The sequence below is a fragment of the Centropristis striata genome, chromosome 4 (genome assembly GCF_030273125.1).
Source record: "Centropristis striata isolate RG_2023a ecotype Rhode Island chromosome 4, C.striata_1.0, whole genome shotgun sequence".
Classification (NCBI taxonomy): Eukaryota; Metazoa; Chordata; class Actinopteri; order Perciformes; family Serranidae; genus Centropristis; species Centropristis striata.
Genome location: NC_081520.1, coordinates 28108158 through 28124397, shown reverse-complemented (window position 1 = coordinate 28124397; position 16240 = coordinate 28108158). Strand labels below are relative to the sequence as shown.

Below are 16240 nucleotides of genomic sequence, written 5' to 3'. Positions count from 1 at the left end.
CGGTTGTTCTGACTCAGAGAGAAATGTTCTTCAAATAGAAAATGTGTTTGATTTTTTTTTCTGCCTGTGTGTGTGTGTGTGTGTGTGTGTGTGTGTGTGTGTGACGTAGCATGCTGCAGTGAAGCTGCAGAGCTGCACCTGCTGCTGCTGCTGCAACCTCAGACACTAAATGAAGAAGTGAGACCTCAGAACTGCAGTTTAACTGTGTCAGGGTGTGGGTGTGTGTGTGTGTGTGTGTGTGTGTGTTAAATTAAATATGTTTGAGTTTCTGGTTGGTGTAATAATAATAATACAAAAAAGAGGAAGAGAGATCATTCATAATGCCACCAAACACACTGACTGCACTGTGTGTGTGTGTGTGTGTGTGTGTGTGTGGATGATCCATTATTAATTTCCTATCTGTGTGAAGGTTTCTTTGAGTTCAGATGAAGCTGAAACAGTCAGTTAGGTTCATTTATTTGCACAGTTAGACTTACATAAAATGACAAAAATAACAAATAATATAAAGTGCAGGGAGAGGCAGAAAACCAAGATGGGCTTATTTAAAGCCTCCACCTAAAATGTCGTAGTTATAAGAAAGTATAACAAACTGATAATAGATAAAACATATGTATAACATCAACAAGAAGTTATAAGTCAGTCTGAGTCCTTTAGTTCAGGAACAGTGACACACTTTCTCTCTGATTCACTGTCGTAGCTGTAAACATTAATCATGTCAGATCCATAAATATATCTTTGGACCAAGGCCAGCCTGGTTGTGGTGCTGAGAGCCACATCACCAAACTGTTTTATTTTAATTTATTAAGTCAGATAACAGAGAGACAGATTTATTTGTATAGCCCAAAATCACAAGTGACAGATTTGCATCAAAGGGCTTTACAGACTGTAAATGGTACGACTCCCTCTGACCTTTGACCCTGACATCAGCCTTTTAACCCCCTCCACTGGTTACCAGTGGCTGATACGCTTCAAGACTCTAACTCTGGTGTACTCTGCTGCTAATGGTTCAGGCCCTGCTTACATACAGGACCTGGTCAAACCCTACACTCCTGCCCGTCCACTCCTCTTCTGCATGAGCCAAACAGCTGGCGACTCCCATCCTGCGTGGGTCAACTCACCACAAAACCTCCTCCAGACTTCTCTCTGTCTTGGCTCCCAAATGGTAGAACGAGCTCCCCACCGACATCAGGACCTCAGACAGCCTATACATCTTCCACCGCAGGCTGCACGCATAATTTTTTTTTCTTTAAATGCTCTTCTTCTTTAGTGTATAAATGCACTTATTGTAAGTCCCTTTGGACAAAAGTGTCAGCCAAATGACATGTAATGTAATGTAATGTAATGTAATGTTTAAACCTGATGATGCTGCAGCTGGTGGTTTCTGTATGAGAGAGGCTCTGTGGTTCTGACAGACGAGCTGCAGCTCTTCATGTTTCCTGACAGCAGAGTGGTGATGATGATGAAAACCCAAACTGAATCAAGTCATCAAGAAGACATAAACCGTTTATTCTCTAACGTTTAACTCTTGTTGACTTTCTCTGAACTCTTCCGGTCCTGCTGCAGATCCAAACAGCTTCATCTCCTCTTCAAACCTGCTGGTTCACTCCCTGTAGCATCAAAACTATCACAAGATTAGTGTGTGTGTGCATGCGTGTGTGCGTGTGTGTGTGCACGTGTGCGTGCGTGTGTATGAGATCACAGAGGTCAGTTGAAGGAAAGACCCCTGAAACTTGTAAACACATTTAAAGATGGAAACGTTTGCGGCTTCCGCTGACGTCCAGATCCACTGTCTGTGTGTGTGTGTGTGTGTGTGTGTGTGTGTGTTTGGTTGTTTACTTGTTGGGTGTCTTTCCTCTCGCTGACCTCTCTGATGTCTCACAAACACAAACACACACACACACACTGAGTGGAGTTTCCACTGTGTCAGCTTGTGTCATAGAACAGACATCATTCAGCTCTGTTGTGTAACATCATGGTTTTTTATCTCTCTGGTCGCACTCAGTTCATTAAACTCAAAACTTCAGGTGTGGAAAAGAAATATTAAAATATCCTAGATAAATAAAACATAAATAAATAAACTACAACCAAAACAAATAAAACAGACTCAGGCTCTGTTAACAAAACATTGCACTGAGATAATCATTATGGATTATATTATTTTATTATTAAAATAACATGGAACAGCTGGAATGGCTGCTTTTTTTCGGCAGTTTATACTATTTACAGCTTTACTTTAAACACAAAAAAGCACAAAATGTCACACATGTAAACGACAATATATTGAGTCCATTTCAATATATAATGTCCATTTTTAAATATTGAACGATAAGTCGATATAGTGATTAGTGGTTATTGTGACCTACCTATGTCTACTATTCATTATCTACCTCCTCCGCCTTGGCCATATCTTCAGAAAGTTAAACATTCACTTCTATCGCTACGCAGATGACACCCAGCTCTATGTCTCCACCCTCCCATCATCCTCCCTCTGTGACTCTCTTCAACTAGTCAAATCCTGGTTCTCCTCCAATTTTCTCAAGCTCAACAGTGACAAGCAGAGGTTCTCCTAATTGGTTCAAATTCACAATATCAAGAACTGACAGTTTAAATATCAACATCAACAACTCTATCGTTTCTCCTCCCCTCGGGCCAGGAGTTTGGGTGATTCAGCAGGCATTAGGTCCTCAGGCAGGGCATTCCAAAGTCGAGGGGCCCTGATGGCAAGTTTACGCCCTATCACCTTTAGTTTAGAGCCTGGACTTTGGAACAGCCAGAAGGAACCCACCCGAGGACTTAAGGCTGTGAGCTGACTCATAAGGTGTCAATATCTCTGAAATGTAACTTGGAGCCAGCCCTTGACATGCTTTAAAAGTGATCAGTAAAATCTTAAAATCAATTCTAAAATGAATAGGGAGCCAGTGAAGAAAAGCTAAAATCGGCGTAATGTGTTGTCGTCTGTTAAAACCAGTAAGAAGCTGCTGCATTTTGAACCAGTTGGAGGTGAGAGAGTGATTTGTAGTATATGCTGGAAAGACGTGAGTTGCAGTAATCTAATCTGGAGAACATGAGTGTATGTATGACTTTTTCCAAATCGCAGCGGGAATTTTTTTTTTTGATTCTGCAAATGGTTTTGAATTGACGGAAACAGGACTGAACTACTTTATTGATATGTTTTTCAAAGTTGAGGTTTGAGTAAAAATGTACTCCTAGATTACATTAACAGCCTCCGTCAGTCCCTCACACCCAGCAGCTTTGCCGTCCTGGTTCATTATTGGTCACATCTCACCTCGATTACTGCAACTTTCTGAGACTAAAGATGGCAAAAGTGGAATACAAGAAGAAATTGGAGAGAAATCTACAGAACAGCAACATCCATGAAATGTGGAGAGGAATCAACACCATCTCTGGTTACAACAAGAAAAGATGTAAAAAGAAAAAAGGGTGATGTAGAAAGAGCTGATGAACTCAACCAGTTCTTCAACAGATTCAATACAGCGGCCTCACCCATTTCCAATGCTGCCTCTCCTCCTCCTCCTCCTCCTCCTCCTCCTCCTCCTCCTCCTCCTCAACATGTGTACATCTCCAAAGCAGCATCCACCCCCTTCTTACACCTGAGCCTCCACCCTTGTCTGTCACAGAGATGGGGGTGAGGTTGGAACTGGGAAGACTTTGCTCTAGGAAGGCTGCTGGCCCAGATGGTGTGTGTCCAAGGCTTCTCAAGGACTGTGTTGCCCAACTGTGTCTAACTCTCCACAAGATCTTCAACCTCAGTCTACAGTTGGGGTGAGTGCCGGCACTGTGGAAGATTTCCTGTGTTGTGCCGCTACCAAAAATAAAATGTCCAGCTGAACTTAATGACTACAGACCAGTAGCCCTCACTTCTCGCATCACATCATGAAGACCTTGGAGTGGCTGATTCTATGCCTGCTGAGAGCTGAGGTCTAAGACAAACTCGACCCCCTGCAGTTTGCATACAAACAACACATCGGAGTGAACGATGCTGTCCTCTACATGCTTCACCATGCCCTTGCTCATCTGGAGGAAACTAGTGCTTATGTGAGAATCATGTTCTTTGATTTTTCAAGCGCATTCAACATCATCCAACACAACAAACTCAAAAACAAGCTCACAGAGATGGGAGTGGATCTTTTCTTTATCTCCTGGATCACAGATTACCTGACAGGAAGACCACAGTATGTCAGGTTGGGGAACTGTGTTTCTTGGACATTAATGAGCAGCACAGGGGCTCCACAAGGGACTGTTCTGGCTCCATTCCTGTTCACACTGTACACAGCGGACTTCAAATACAACTCTGAGTCCTGCCACATCCAGAAGTACTCGGACGACACTGCTATTGTGGCGTATATCAGGAATGGACAGGAATCTGAATATAGGGATCTGATAAAAGCCCTCACACTGCAAAAACCAACGGACAAAAAATGAAAAAAAAAATAATAACTAGAATTAAGCAAATACATGCTTGAAACAAGTAAAATTATCTGCCAGTGCAGTAAGTACATTTTTCTTTGTAAGAATTCTTTAAGTAAGCACTGGAAAAACAATGATGTCTTAAAATAATTCCAAAAATACTTATTTTGAGCAACTGTAGTAGCCAGCAATACTTGAAACTAGCCCGTTTTTCCTCATTTCAGTATCTGTGGGTAGATACTGGGTAGACAATGCTTTTGAAATAGCATTTAAACTACATGCAACTAAAACTCTCAATTGAAACCAATATTTTCGGTAACAACTCACCATATTCAACTGTTGAAAAGCATGAAAAAGCTAACAATGTCAATCCTAAAAAGAAGTCTTTACACAAGACTGAAATCCCTGTGAAGAGGGGTTATTCACTCATTTTTGTTACAAAAAGACACATTCTTAAAATAAGCACATAAAGCAGTCTGCTGGGGAGGCAGCATCAGACACCGAGATGCAAGGCAGTTGGACAGACTGGTCTAAAGAGCTGGTTCTGTGGTTGGAGCCAGGTTGGACACACTGGAGGAAGTGGTGGAGAGATGACCTGTCAAGATGTCTGAGGCCATCTTGAAATACCCAGATCATCTGCTACACAAAACCTTTATGGACCAAAAAAACAGCAGTGGACGGCTCCTCTCTCTCTGTTGCAGGACGGAGAGATTCAAAAGATCCTTCGCTCCTACAGCCATCAGGCTGTCTCATTCTAACAGAGTTACCAGACTCACTGGATTTACCCTCGGGGATATATAAAGTCATTTCGAATTTGAATTTTGAATCACTTCAGTACTCCAGCTACTTCACTGGCTCCCTGTCAAATACTAAACAGACAAAATCCTGCTTCTCACCTTCAAGGCGATCCACCAACTCGCTCCTCCGAACCTGGCTGAACTCCTTCAGGTCAACACCTGCTCTGTCAGGTGCTCTTCATCCATCTACCTCACCGTCTGACCACCACGGGGGTCCAGATCCTTCAGCCGCTCTGCTCCACCCCTCTGGACCTCCCTCCCCACTGACCTTCACTGTTCAAAACCAGCTCAAAACCATCTGGCATATTGTACCTAAAAATCACATATTACATCCCCATTCTGTTTACTAAATAGTTAAATTATCATTTGTTATTTATTAATTGTTGTTTTTTTGTTGTTGTCACTGTACGGTGACCTTGAGTGATAAGAAAGGCACCTTTAAATAAAATGTATTATTATTGTTTTCATCTGACAAACTCAGAGACAGGCGGCGTCAGTGTGTGTTACAGAGTCAGTGTGTGTTACAGGGTCGAGGTGTGTCTTACGGTGGAGAGACAGATTATCGAGCAGACAATATTTTCTCATGACTCGACTGACCTGAAAACGTGATTCGTGTCAGTTTGTCCTAAATGCTGACTGTAACTTTGGTTTCACCTCAATCACTGAAGAACGGAACGTTCAGTTCAGTTCAGTTCAGTTTAGTTCAGTTTAGTTCAGTTTAGTTTAGTTTAGTTTGGGCTCCATGTTTCTCCCAGCTGAGTTTAAACTTCACCAGACAGAGCTGTGAGCTGCTCCTGATAATAATTTGATAATAACTCCTCTAACCTTCACCAACACGTCCTGCTGCTGAGACACTCACTGTCTCCTGCTGCAGGACGCCCCCTGCTTCACAAACAGAGTCATTGTGTTATTTGCAGCTGATTCAAAACGCTGTTTGTGTTTCTGATAAAATTATTATCTTGACTCAAATGGTGACGACGTGGAGCTCATTTCACAGACAGACTGAGACGCAGTAAAACACACATGACTGTAAAAACAGCAGTTTGACTTCTGATTGTCGTCAGAATGTTTTCATCTGAAGGTTATTTGTCTCTGAGAGGACAGGAGACGCTGGAGTTTCCTCTCAGTGTCTGCAGGTCTGAAGGAAGGAAGACTGAGAAGCTTCAGAGAGACAGACAGCTCAGAGAGGCAGACAGCTCAGAGAGGCAGACAGCTCAGGGACAGACAGGCCAGAGGGACAGACAGCTCAGAGACAGACAGGTCAGGGGGTCAGACAGGTCAGAGACAGACAGGTCAGAGGGACAGCCAGTTCAGAGAGACAGAGAGCTCAGAGAGACAGACAGCTCAGAGACAGACAGATCAGAGGGACAGACAGCTCAGAGAGACAGACAGATCAGAGTGTCAGACAGCTCAGAGACGGACAGGTCAGAGACAGACAGCTCAGAGGGACAGACAGCTCAGAAACAGAGAGCTCAGAGGGACAGACAATAACATTTTATAAATAAACAAACAAATATAAACAAACAAACAAACAAACAAATAAATAACATCAGTGGACTGTTTGCAGCTGATAAACTTGTTCAGACTGAATTCACTTTAAAAGGAAGTTTCCCTTTTGTTTCTGTTTATAAATAGTGTGAACACACATGCACGCACACACACACACACACACACACACACACACACACACACACACACACACACACAGGCTGACCTTTAGAGTGTAAGAGCAGAACGTTTCTCACTTCCCCCCAGTTTGTGTCTGTGTGTGTGTGTCTGTGTGTGTGTGTGTGCGTGTGTGTGTTGTCCTCCACTGATCTGGACAAAATATGTAAATTAAGTTGTTCAGTTGTTTGTTTCCTGCTTTATATTTCGACTTTGCAACTTTGCAGTTGTAAAAACTGAACACAGTCTCATTATTATTATTATTATTATTATCATCATTATTATTATTATTTAACATATTTTGTTTTCATTTATTTTACTCCTTTACCTGGTCTTTGAATGATTTACGTCTCTTATAAACTGTTTTAAACTTTCTTAGTGTAACGTTTCTGTAGCTTCACATTAATAAGATAAAACATGAATCATCTAATAAATAAAGATGTGTACTGAAGATGAAGCTGCAGCATTAACGCATCAATCATTTAAATATTAATAAATATTAGTCTGCCGCATTTCTCTGTCAGAGCTTCAATTTTATTTTAATGCCAAACTTTTTGAATGCAGGATTTTCTCTTATTTTTTTGTATATACTAACATACCTGTGTGTGTGTGTGTGTGTGTGTGTTCAGGCTCGTAACAAACAGAATGGAGAGCTGGCAGCCATCAAGGTCATCAAGATGGAACCAGGTGAGAATTTACCTCAGTTTCATTTTAAAAGTCAACAAAGTTTGTTTGTTTTTTGTTTGTGCTCCACGAGAGAGAAAAGTTTAAGAAAGAGCGGTCAAAATTAGATTTATTTATTTTTTGTGTGTTTTCCCACAAAATTAAAAATATTAACAGACAAATTAAAGACAAATAAATAAAAAATAAGACTGTAAAGGTCTAAAACCTTTAAAAATAAATATAAAAAACTCAAGACCTAAACTAACATAAAACACCTAACATAAAAATTAATTAAAGACCTTCAACCTCTAAAATAATAAATAAAGGAAACAAAATGACTACAAATTAATTTGCTGTAAAAAGTCACAAAACATCTTATTTTAATTCTCCCTGACAAATAATACTAATAATAATAATAAAAACACTAATAGGGGAAAAAAACTTTAATGGGGCAAAAAACAAAAGGGGAAAAAGAAAGAAAAGAAAACCTCTAACAATAAAAACAAACAAACATGTTGACACATATTGTTAGAATAAATAAACACATCCGCTGAGTTTACTTTCTGTTTGTGTTGTTGATGGTCATCAGTGTGATTGCTCTGCATGTTTATAATCCCATTATTATTAATGTTGTTGTTGTTGTTGAACCCAAACACTAATCAACATGTTTGTGTGTGATCAACAGAAGATGATTTCTCCATCATCCAGCAGGAGATCGTCATCGTCAAGAGCTGCAAACACTCGAATATAGTAAAGTACTATGGCAGCTACATCAGGTACACGCACACGCACACGCACACACATACGCACACACACACACACACACACACACACACACACACACACACACACACACACACACACACACAGAAACACACATACACACACACCCAGATACACATACACGAAGATACACACACCACACACACACGCAGATACACAGACACACATACAGACACAGAGAGAAACACACACACACACACACACACACACACACACACTCACACACACTCTTTCACACACACACGCACACACACAGACACACACACACACACACACACACACACACACACACTAACTCTCTCCCTTTGTGTCTGTGTGTTTCTGTGTGTGTGTGTGTGCAGGGCGACCAAGCTGTGGATCTGTATGGAGTTCTGTGGAGGAGGATCTCTGCAGGACGTCTACCATGGTCAGAAATATTGTCATCATTATTATCGTCATCTTTATTAGGGCCACAGGGCAACTGCACCGAGCACTGGCCCCTACAGCAATGGCAAAGCCCCGAGCACTATGTTATACTGTGGATTTTTTCTTCTTCCTCTTCCAGACACAATTTTGTCCTGCCACAAATTATATATCAAAACGTGTGGTTTGATCGGTACAGTTGTGCTATTACTTTTCTCTACGGAATATGAATTGAAAAACTGCCCAAAATTTTGCATTGAAGTGAATGGGACAGCCAAAAAAAATGAGCGAAAAATAACTATAATTGGTGATTTCAAATGTCTACTCCTCTGGCATAATTTCACCTAGAGACTTCATTTAAACTTTAAACAGTAGACACAAGTCTTGTGTATTGGTGTATTAATCCACATTTCGATAGGTCATATAGTTTTTGTTCAATGACCATGATCATTTTTGGAGAAATTCTGAGATTATAATGGGTGTGTACTGCATGGAATGTTCGTGTCACAGTGTGTGACATCATCGCTGCAGTGTAGAGGGAGAGAAAAAATTGTCAAAAAATAAATTTGAAAACTGTGCTCCAGGCCGCAAATTCCACTCTACAGAAATAATTTATACATAGAAACGTAGGAAAATTTGTCTTCTCACTCACAGTCCTCTGGTAAAGCTGAGTTATAGTTTGGGCGTAGGATGCACAGATGCACCACCAACACGTAACAAAAGCCCCATTAACTCCCATATTAAAAACGCAGAAAGATTTCTGTAGAAAAGCATATTTAACAGTTTTTCAGATCGCTCTTACAAAGCTATTTCTTAATTTTTCTTCACAAAAAACATATGTAGCTGTTCAGGAAGAACTCAAGACGGTCAAAGTGAAGTCGGATCAATGATAGGTATTATGGTTTTGCCAAAAATGCTTTCTGTTCGAGGCCAGAAATTCCAGTTTGTCTGGCTGCCCTCACTGTTCCGGAATATTCTACAGCGGCAGTTAATTCTCTCTCTCTTTGATCCTTTGATGTGATTACAGTTACAGATACACGTACGCACGCACACACACACACACACCTGCACGTAAGCACGCACACTCCTCCAGATACACATGCTTCACACACACACACACACACACACGTAACTTTATGTGATTTTCATTAAACACACACACAAAAATATGCGCGTAAGTGTGCACACTCCTCCAGATACACGTTTCACAAACACACACACACATTTTGAGGTTGAAAGGGCATAGGTTGCTGTATAAATAAATACTTGAAAAGGAATGCTTGTTGTAGCTGTGCTCCTTGTATATAATACAGTATCATAACATTACTAGTATTAATTGTTTGAAATCTCTGAAGAATCTCATCATAGTGTACACACACCTGCAGTAGCCCCTGTGGCCCTTTCAGAATTTCCCCAGATGAAATTTTCTCGTTATTATCATTATTATTATTATTATCATCATCATCATCATCATCCTTATTATACAACAGAGTATTAGGGCCACATTTAGAAAAAAAAATCGAATTACAAGAATAAAGTCGTACATAATGTGTAGGCTGTTCTACTTTAAACGGAAGTCAGTCTAAATGAAAGGACAAAAGGTGAGAGTGCAACAGCTGGCAGGTTAATGTGATGCTGTAGGCTACACGTTAAACTTTTATTTAACTTCCAGCTATTTCCCTTCCACAAAAGTCCGACTGGTTCCTCTTGCGGAAAAGATGCAATTTCTTGCAGAAGTCCTTACACTTATGATAATGTGATGCTGTCAGTATCTCCTTGTTTGTGAAACCATGTTAAAGTACATTTATATGAAATGCTCCATGGCCTCATTTAACAACTGTCCTTCCCTCATTTATTCAATGTTTACCACTTTGTTCTCTTAATTTATAAATATTTACAAATGTATTCTTGTAATTTATTAAATACTTCCGACTTTATTCTCGTAATTAAATATGTATATTTTTCTAAATGTGGCCCTAATACTAGATCTACTAAAACCTAGTTGACCTTTCACAAAACTTCTCCCCCAAACGCTACCTTAGCAACCGTTGCTAAGAGAAGAAGGTCTGTCAAGCTTTGAGGTCTGAGCAACAAGGTGTAGCAGTCTGACACCAGACTAAACTCATAAAACAAGGTGAGCGCTGCTGGCTGTGGATTAAACAGTGAGGGAGACTCCAACTTACATCAGAGATCAACAGACTCACATGACTGCTCCAGGCTAAGCTTCTAGCTAACATGAGCTAACTAACGATGCTAGCTGTTAGCTGAGATAACCCAAACCAGATTTAACAGTTATGGTTCCTGCCAACTAGTATTATTACTATTACTACTACTAACTACTATTAGTAGTTAATGTGAAATGTTGACAATGTTAGCCAATAGCCGGTCGATATGGGATACAGTGAGGCTAGCTATTAGCACTGTACAACCCAGTATTATGCTAAGCTCCTAGCAACATTGCTATCTAGCTTTGTGCAAATTTTACAGACGGTGTCATTGACATTAGTTTGTTGGAGTAGTTCTTTCTAGCTAGCATTAGTTAGCTCATGTTAGCTAGCAGCTTAGCTTGGAGCAGACATGTGAGTCTGTTGATCTCTGAGATATTTAGTTGGAGTCTCCCTCACTGTTTAATCCACAGCCAGCAGCTCCTCTGGTTTATGATCCACTCCTCTCTGAACTCTGAGGTAGCTGATGTCAGACCAGTTCACCTAGTTGCTCAAAGCTCAGAGCTCAAAGCTTGACGGACCTTCTCCTCTTAGTAACGGTTGCTAAGGTAGGATTGGACGTGGAGCATTTGGGGGAGGAGCTTTGCAAGAATTTAATTGACCATCGTCAATATAGTTTTAACCGTGTACGTTAGCCTCGGGTTCACCAGAGATGGCTAAAGGATGCTAACTCTGTGTATTAGCCTAGCGCTATGGTTTCCATGGATCGGTCTCTTTCATCTCGTCGCTGTTAAACAATGAACTGCTGATTGTTTGTGGGTAATAATAATAAGTATCACTGTTATCAGCCATTGTTATCAACACACCCAGTCCGGTTCATTTTTATTCAGTCCTTTATCATCTTATTTTACATGTTTTCTAGAGTGTAGCCTACAGATGAGCTGTTTGTTTATATAGTTACATACCAATGATAGGAACTATCAGCCTCTGTAGAACCAGAGCTATCAGCAGAATAAGTTAATGTAGCTGTACTGTATATATCAGTGAACATAACGTCCCAACAGTCATTATGAACCTATTTTAATCTCTGCAGCATGTTGTGAATGTGCAGCCGACCTCACAGAGGTACTAAAACATCACCAGTCTGCTCCATTGCTGCTGGCGGCCTGGGAGCTTGACAGACAAAGCAACAGTAACTAAGGGGGCAAACTGTTTTGTTCTATAAAAGACTTAATAAAACATTAAATACAGAAATAATTAAACTGATAATAATAATAATAATAATAATAATAATAATAAGTATTATTATTATTGAATATTTATATTTGCTGCTGCTTTTTCTTCCCCTGCTGAACATCTCTGAGGAAATATAACATTATTATTATGATAAATAATAATAATAATAATAGAATGTGTTCACAGTGACCGGACCGCTGTCTGAGCCTCAGATCGCCCTCATCTGCAGAGAGATGCTGCAGGTACACTTATTAATTATTATTATATTAATATTCACTAAACATCTACAGAGAGATGCTGCAGGTACACACATATTTAATAATTATTATTCATCTGTTTATAATAACCTGTTCTGATCCACTTTATTCTGAGATTTTAGATTTTATTTTGGTGAAAAACTCACAGTGTGTGTGCGTGTGTGTGTGTGTGTGTGTGTGTGTGTGTGTGTGTGTAGGGTCTGGACTACCTGCACGCACAGAAGAAAATCCACAGAGACATCAAGGTGAGCTTTATTATCATTATTATTATTATTATTATTATTATGTGCCAGGGAGAATTAATATACATATATATGTATATATATATATATATTTATGAATGTATGTATGTGTATATATATACTATATATATATATATATATATGTATATATATATATATACATGTATATATGTATATATATATATATATGTATATATATATATATATATGTATGTATGTATATGAGCTGAAACATTACTGCAGCAGGAACATTTTACGGCTCAGTTAGTTCTTTTACTTTTCATACTATATATAAATGTTGCTGATAACTTAATAATCCTGTGTGTGTGTTTGTGTGTGTGTGTGTGTGTGTGTGTGTGTGTGTGTGTGTGTGTGTGTGTCTGTGTGTGTGCAGGGAGCCAACATCCTCCTCAACAACCAGGGAGAGGTGAAGTTGGGTCAGTAACACACTCATCATCTCTTCATCCAATAATAAGAAAGCATCTCATTGGGTATTTCTTTCTGAGACATTAAGAAGATCTTTAACTGATGAACAGAGACAACATGCTCATAATCAGTAGCTACTTCATGTAAATAAAAGTGAATTTAAAGTTTTTGTTGTTATTAATATCTGCAGCGGACTTTGGGATCTCAGCTCAGATCACCGCCACGCTGGCTCGCAGGATGTCCTTCATCGGGACTCCATACTGGTAAGACATCTGTCTGTCTCTCTGTCCCCTGATGTCCCCTGTCTCCTGATGTCCTCCTGTCTCCTGATGTCTCCTGTCTCCTGTCTGTCCTCAGGATGGCTCCAGAGGTGGCTGCGGTGGAGATTAAAGGCGGCTACAACGAGCTGTGTGACATCTGGTCTGTAGGGATCACAGCTATAGAACTGGCTGAACTACAACCTCCACTGTTTGATGTTCACCCTCTGAGGTACACACACACACACACACACACACACAGACACACACATACACGCAGAACCTCTGTAATGTTTGTGACTAAGTACATTTATTTGAGTACTTTGTTGTCATTGACTTTATAGAAATGTTGCTGATAACTTAATAATCCTGTGTGTGTGTGTGTGTGTGTGTGTGTGTGTGTGTGAAGGGTACTGTTTCTGATGTCTAAAAGTGGATACCAGCCTCCCAAACTGAAGGACAAGTCCAAGTGGTGAATACAAACATTATTTTTATTTTTTATTTTTTAATTCACGCTGCAGCATCATTCAGTCTTCATGTTTATAATGTTTTTATATACTTAGCAATTAAAAATGTGAACTTGCAAATAAAATACATTTATGATGAAAAGTTCAGGGTGCTCAAAGTGAAGTCGGTTTCAATGATAGGAGCTGCGGTTTGGACAAAAATGCTTTCTGTTTCTCTATCTCAGTGGCATCAAATGTCACAGGAGGAGCTGCAGTTGATAGCTCTGCTCTGATTGGTGGCCGCCACCTACAAGGGAAACTGTTACACTTCTCAACATGTTCAACACCCACAGTGTATTTAAACACCATTGATAAAACATTATGAGACATGTTCGGATTTAGAAATGACATTAATGAGTAGCACGTATTAAATTGTTAAGAGCGGCGACAGCAGACAGAACTGGAAATCGTAGCATTATTATTGTGTGAAAACAGCAGGAGACATTTATTTATGTAATAATTTATAATATATATATGACAGTTAGTATCAGTGGGTCAGGTCAAGTATTATTTTAAGTTCATATGGAGGCTCCAGAAATTAATGTAAGTGAATAAGGTGGAGTTTAGCACATAATCCTAAAAAGCAGTGCACGAGTGCTGGTAGCATTCCTAAAGTGAACTTTTTGATTTGTAAACATAATGTTTTGAGCTGAAAAATATCCATCCATCCATCCATTTTCCTACGCTTATCCGGGGCCGGGTCGCGGGGGCAGCAGGCTAAGCAGGGCATTCCAGACGTCCCTCTCCCCAGCCACAACGTCCAGCTCCTCCTGGGGGACCCCGAGGCGTTCCCAGGCCAGGAGAAAGATGTAATCCCTCCACCATGTTCTGGGCCTTTCCCAGAGCCTCCTACCAGTTGGACGTGCCCAGAATACCTCTAACGGGAGGCGCCCGGGAGGATCCTTACCAGATGCCCAAACCATCTCAGCTGACTCCTTTCGACGTGAAGGAGCAGTGGCTCTACTCCGAGCTCCCTCCGGATGTCTGAGCTCCTCATCCTATCTCTAAGGCTGTGCCCAGCCACCCTAAGGAGAAAGCTCATTTCAGTCGCTTGTATCTGCGATTTGTTCTTTCCGGTCACTACCCAAAGCTCATGACCATAGTTGAGGGTTGGAATGTAGATGGACCGGTAAATCGAGAGCTTTGCCTTCCAGCTCAGCTCCTTCTTCACCACAACGGTCCGGTACAACGCCCGCATCACTGCCAACACTGCACCAAACCGCCTGTCCATCTCAAGACCCCGAGATACTTGAACTCCTTCGCTTGAGGCAGTACCTCTCTCCCTGCCCAGAGGGGGCAGTCCACCGTTTTCCGGCAGAGAACCATGGCCTCAGACTTGGAGGTGCTGACTCTCATCCCAACCGTTTCGCACTCGGCTGCAAACCGCCCCAACAAGTGCTGGAGGTCCCGGTCTGATGAAGCCAAAAGAACCACGTCATCTGCAAAAAGCAGAGATTCAATTCTTAGGTCACCAAACCGAATCCCTTCCTCCCCCCGGCTGCGCCTTGAGATCCTGTCCATGAAAACCACGAACAGAATCAGAGACAAGGGGCAACCCTGGCGGAGGCCAACACCCACCGGGAACGTGTTTGACGTTGTGCCGAGTATGTGGACACAGCTCTCACTTTGGTTATATAGGGATCGGATAGCTCGTAACAACGAGCCCGGTACCCCATATTCCCGCAGTACCCCCCACAAGACTCCCCGAGGGACACGGTCGTAAGCCTTCTCCAAGTCCACAAAACATATGTTGACTGGATGAGCAAACTCCCATGACCCCTCCAGAAGTCTCGCAAGGGTAAAGAGCTGGTACGTTGTTCCATGACCAGGACGGAAGCCGCATTGTTCCTCCTGAATCTGAGGTTTGACAATTGGTCGGAACCTCCTTTCCAGCACCCTGGAGTAGAGTTTCCCGGGGAGGCTGAGCAGTGTGATTCCACGGTAATTGGAACACACCCTCTGGTCCCCCTTTATAAAAATGGGAACCACCACTCCACTGGCACTGTCCTAGACATCCACGCGACACTGAAGAGGCGTGTCAACCATGGCAGCCCAAGAGTGTCCAGAGCCTTCAGCATCTCAGGGCGAATCTCATCCAACCCTGGCGCCTTGCCGCCGGGCAGCTTTTTGACTACTTCGGCGATTTCTGCCAGGGATACTGATGAGTCTTCCCCTGAGTCTTCAGACTCTGCCTCTTCCACAGAGGACGTGTTAGCTGGATTAAGGAGTTCCTCAAAGTACTCTATCCACCGTCTGACGACATCCACAGGTCGGGTCAGCAGGTCTCCGCCCCCGCTGAGCACAGCTTGGGCCGAGCCCATCTTTCCCTTCCTGAGTCGTCCGACGGTTTTCCAGAACCTCTTTGAGGCCAACCGAAAGTCCTCCTCCATGGCCTCCCCGAATTCCTCTCATA

At 41.5% G+C, this 16240-nt stretch overlaps 1 protein-coding gene across 1 annotated transcript in view; it reads left to right on the top strand.

Annotated features, from left to right (window-relative positions):
- LOC131969493 (mitogen-activated protein kinase kinase kinase kinase 5-like) overlaps positions 1-16240 on the top strand; it is a 34999-nt gene that overhangs the window by 6452 nt on the left and 12307 nt on the right. Inside the window, exons 2-10 of the mRNA XM_059330512.1 lie at positions 7520-7577; positions 8239-8329; positions 8678-8742; positions 12326-12381; positions 12594-12641; positions 13033-13075; positions 13255-13327; positions 13422-13553; positions 13731-13793. Coding sequence (XP_059186495.1) covers positions 7520-7577; positions 8239-8329; positions 8678-8742; positions 12326-12381; positions 12594-12641; positions 13033-13075; positions 13255-13327; positions 13422-13553; positions 13731-13793 — 629 coding nt within the window. The remainder of the gene's footprint in view (positions 1-7519; positions 7578-8238; positions 8330-8677; positions 8743-12325; positions 12382-12593; positions 12642-13032; positions 13076-13254; positions 13328-13421; positions 13554-13730; positions 13794-16240) is intronic.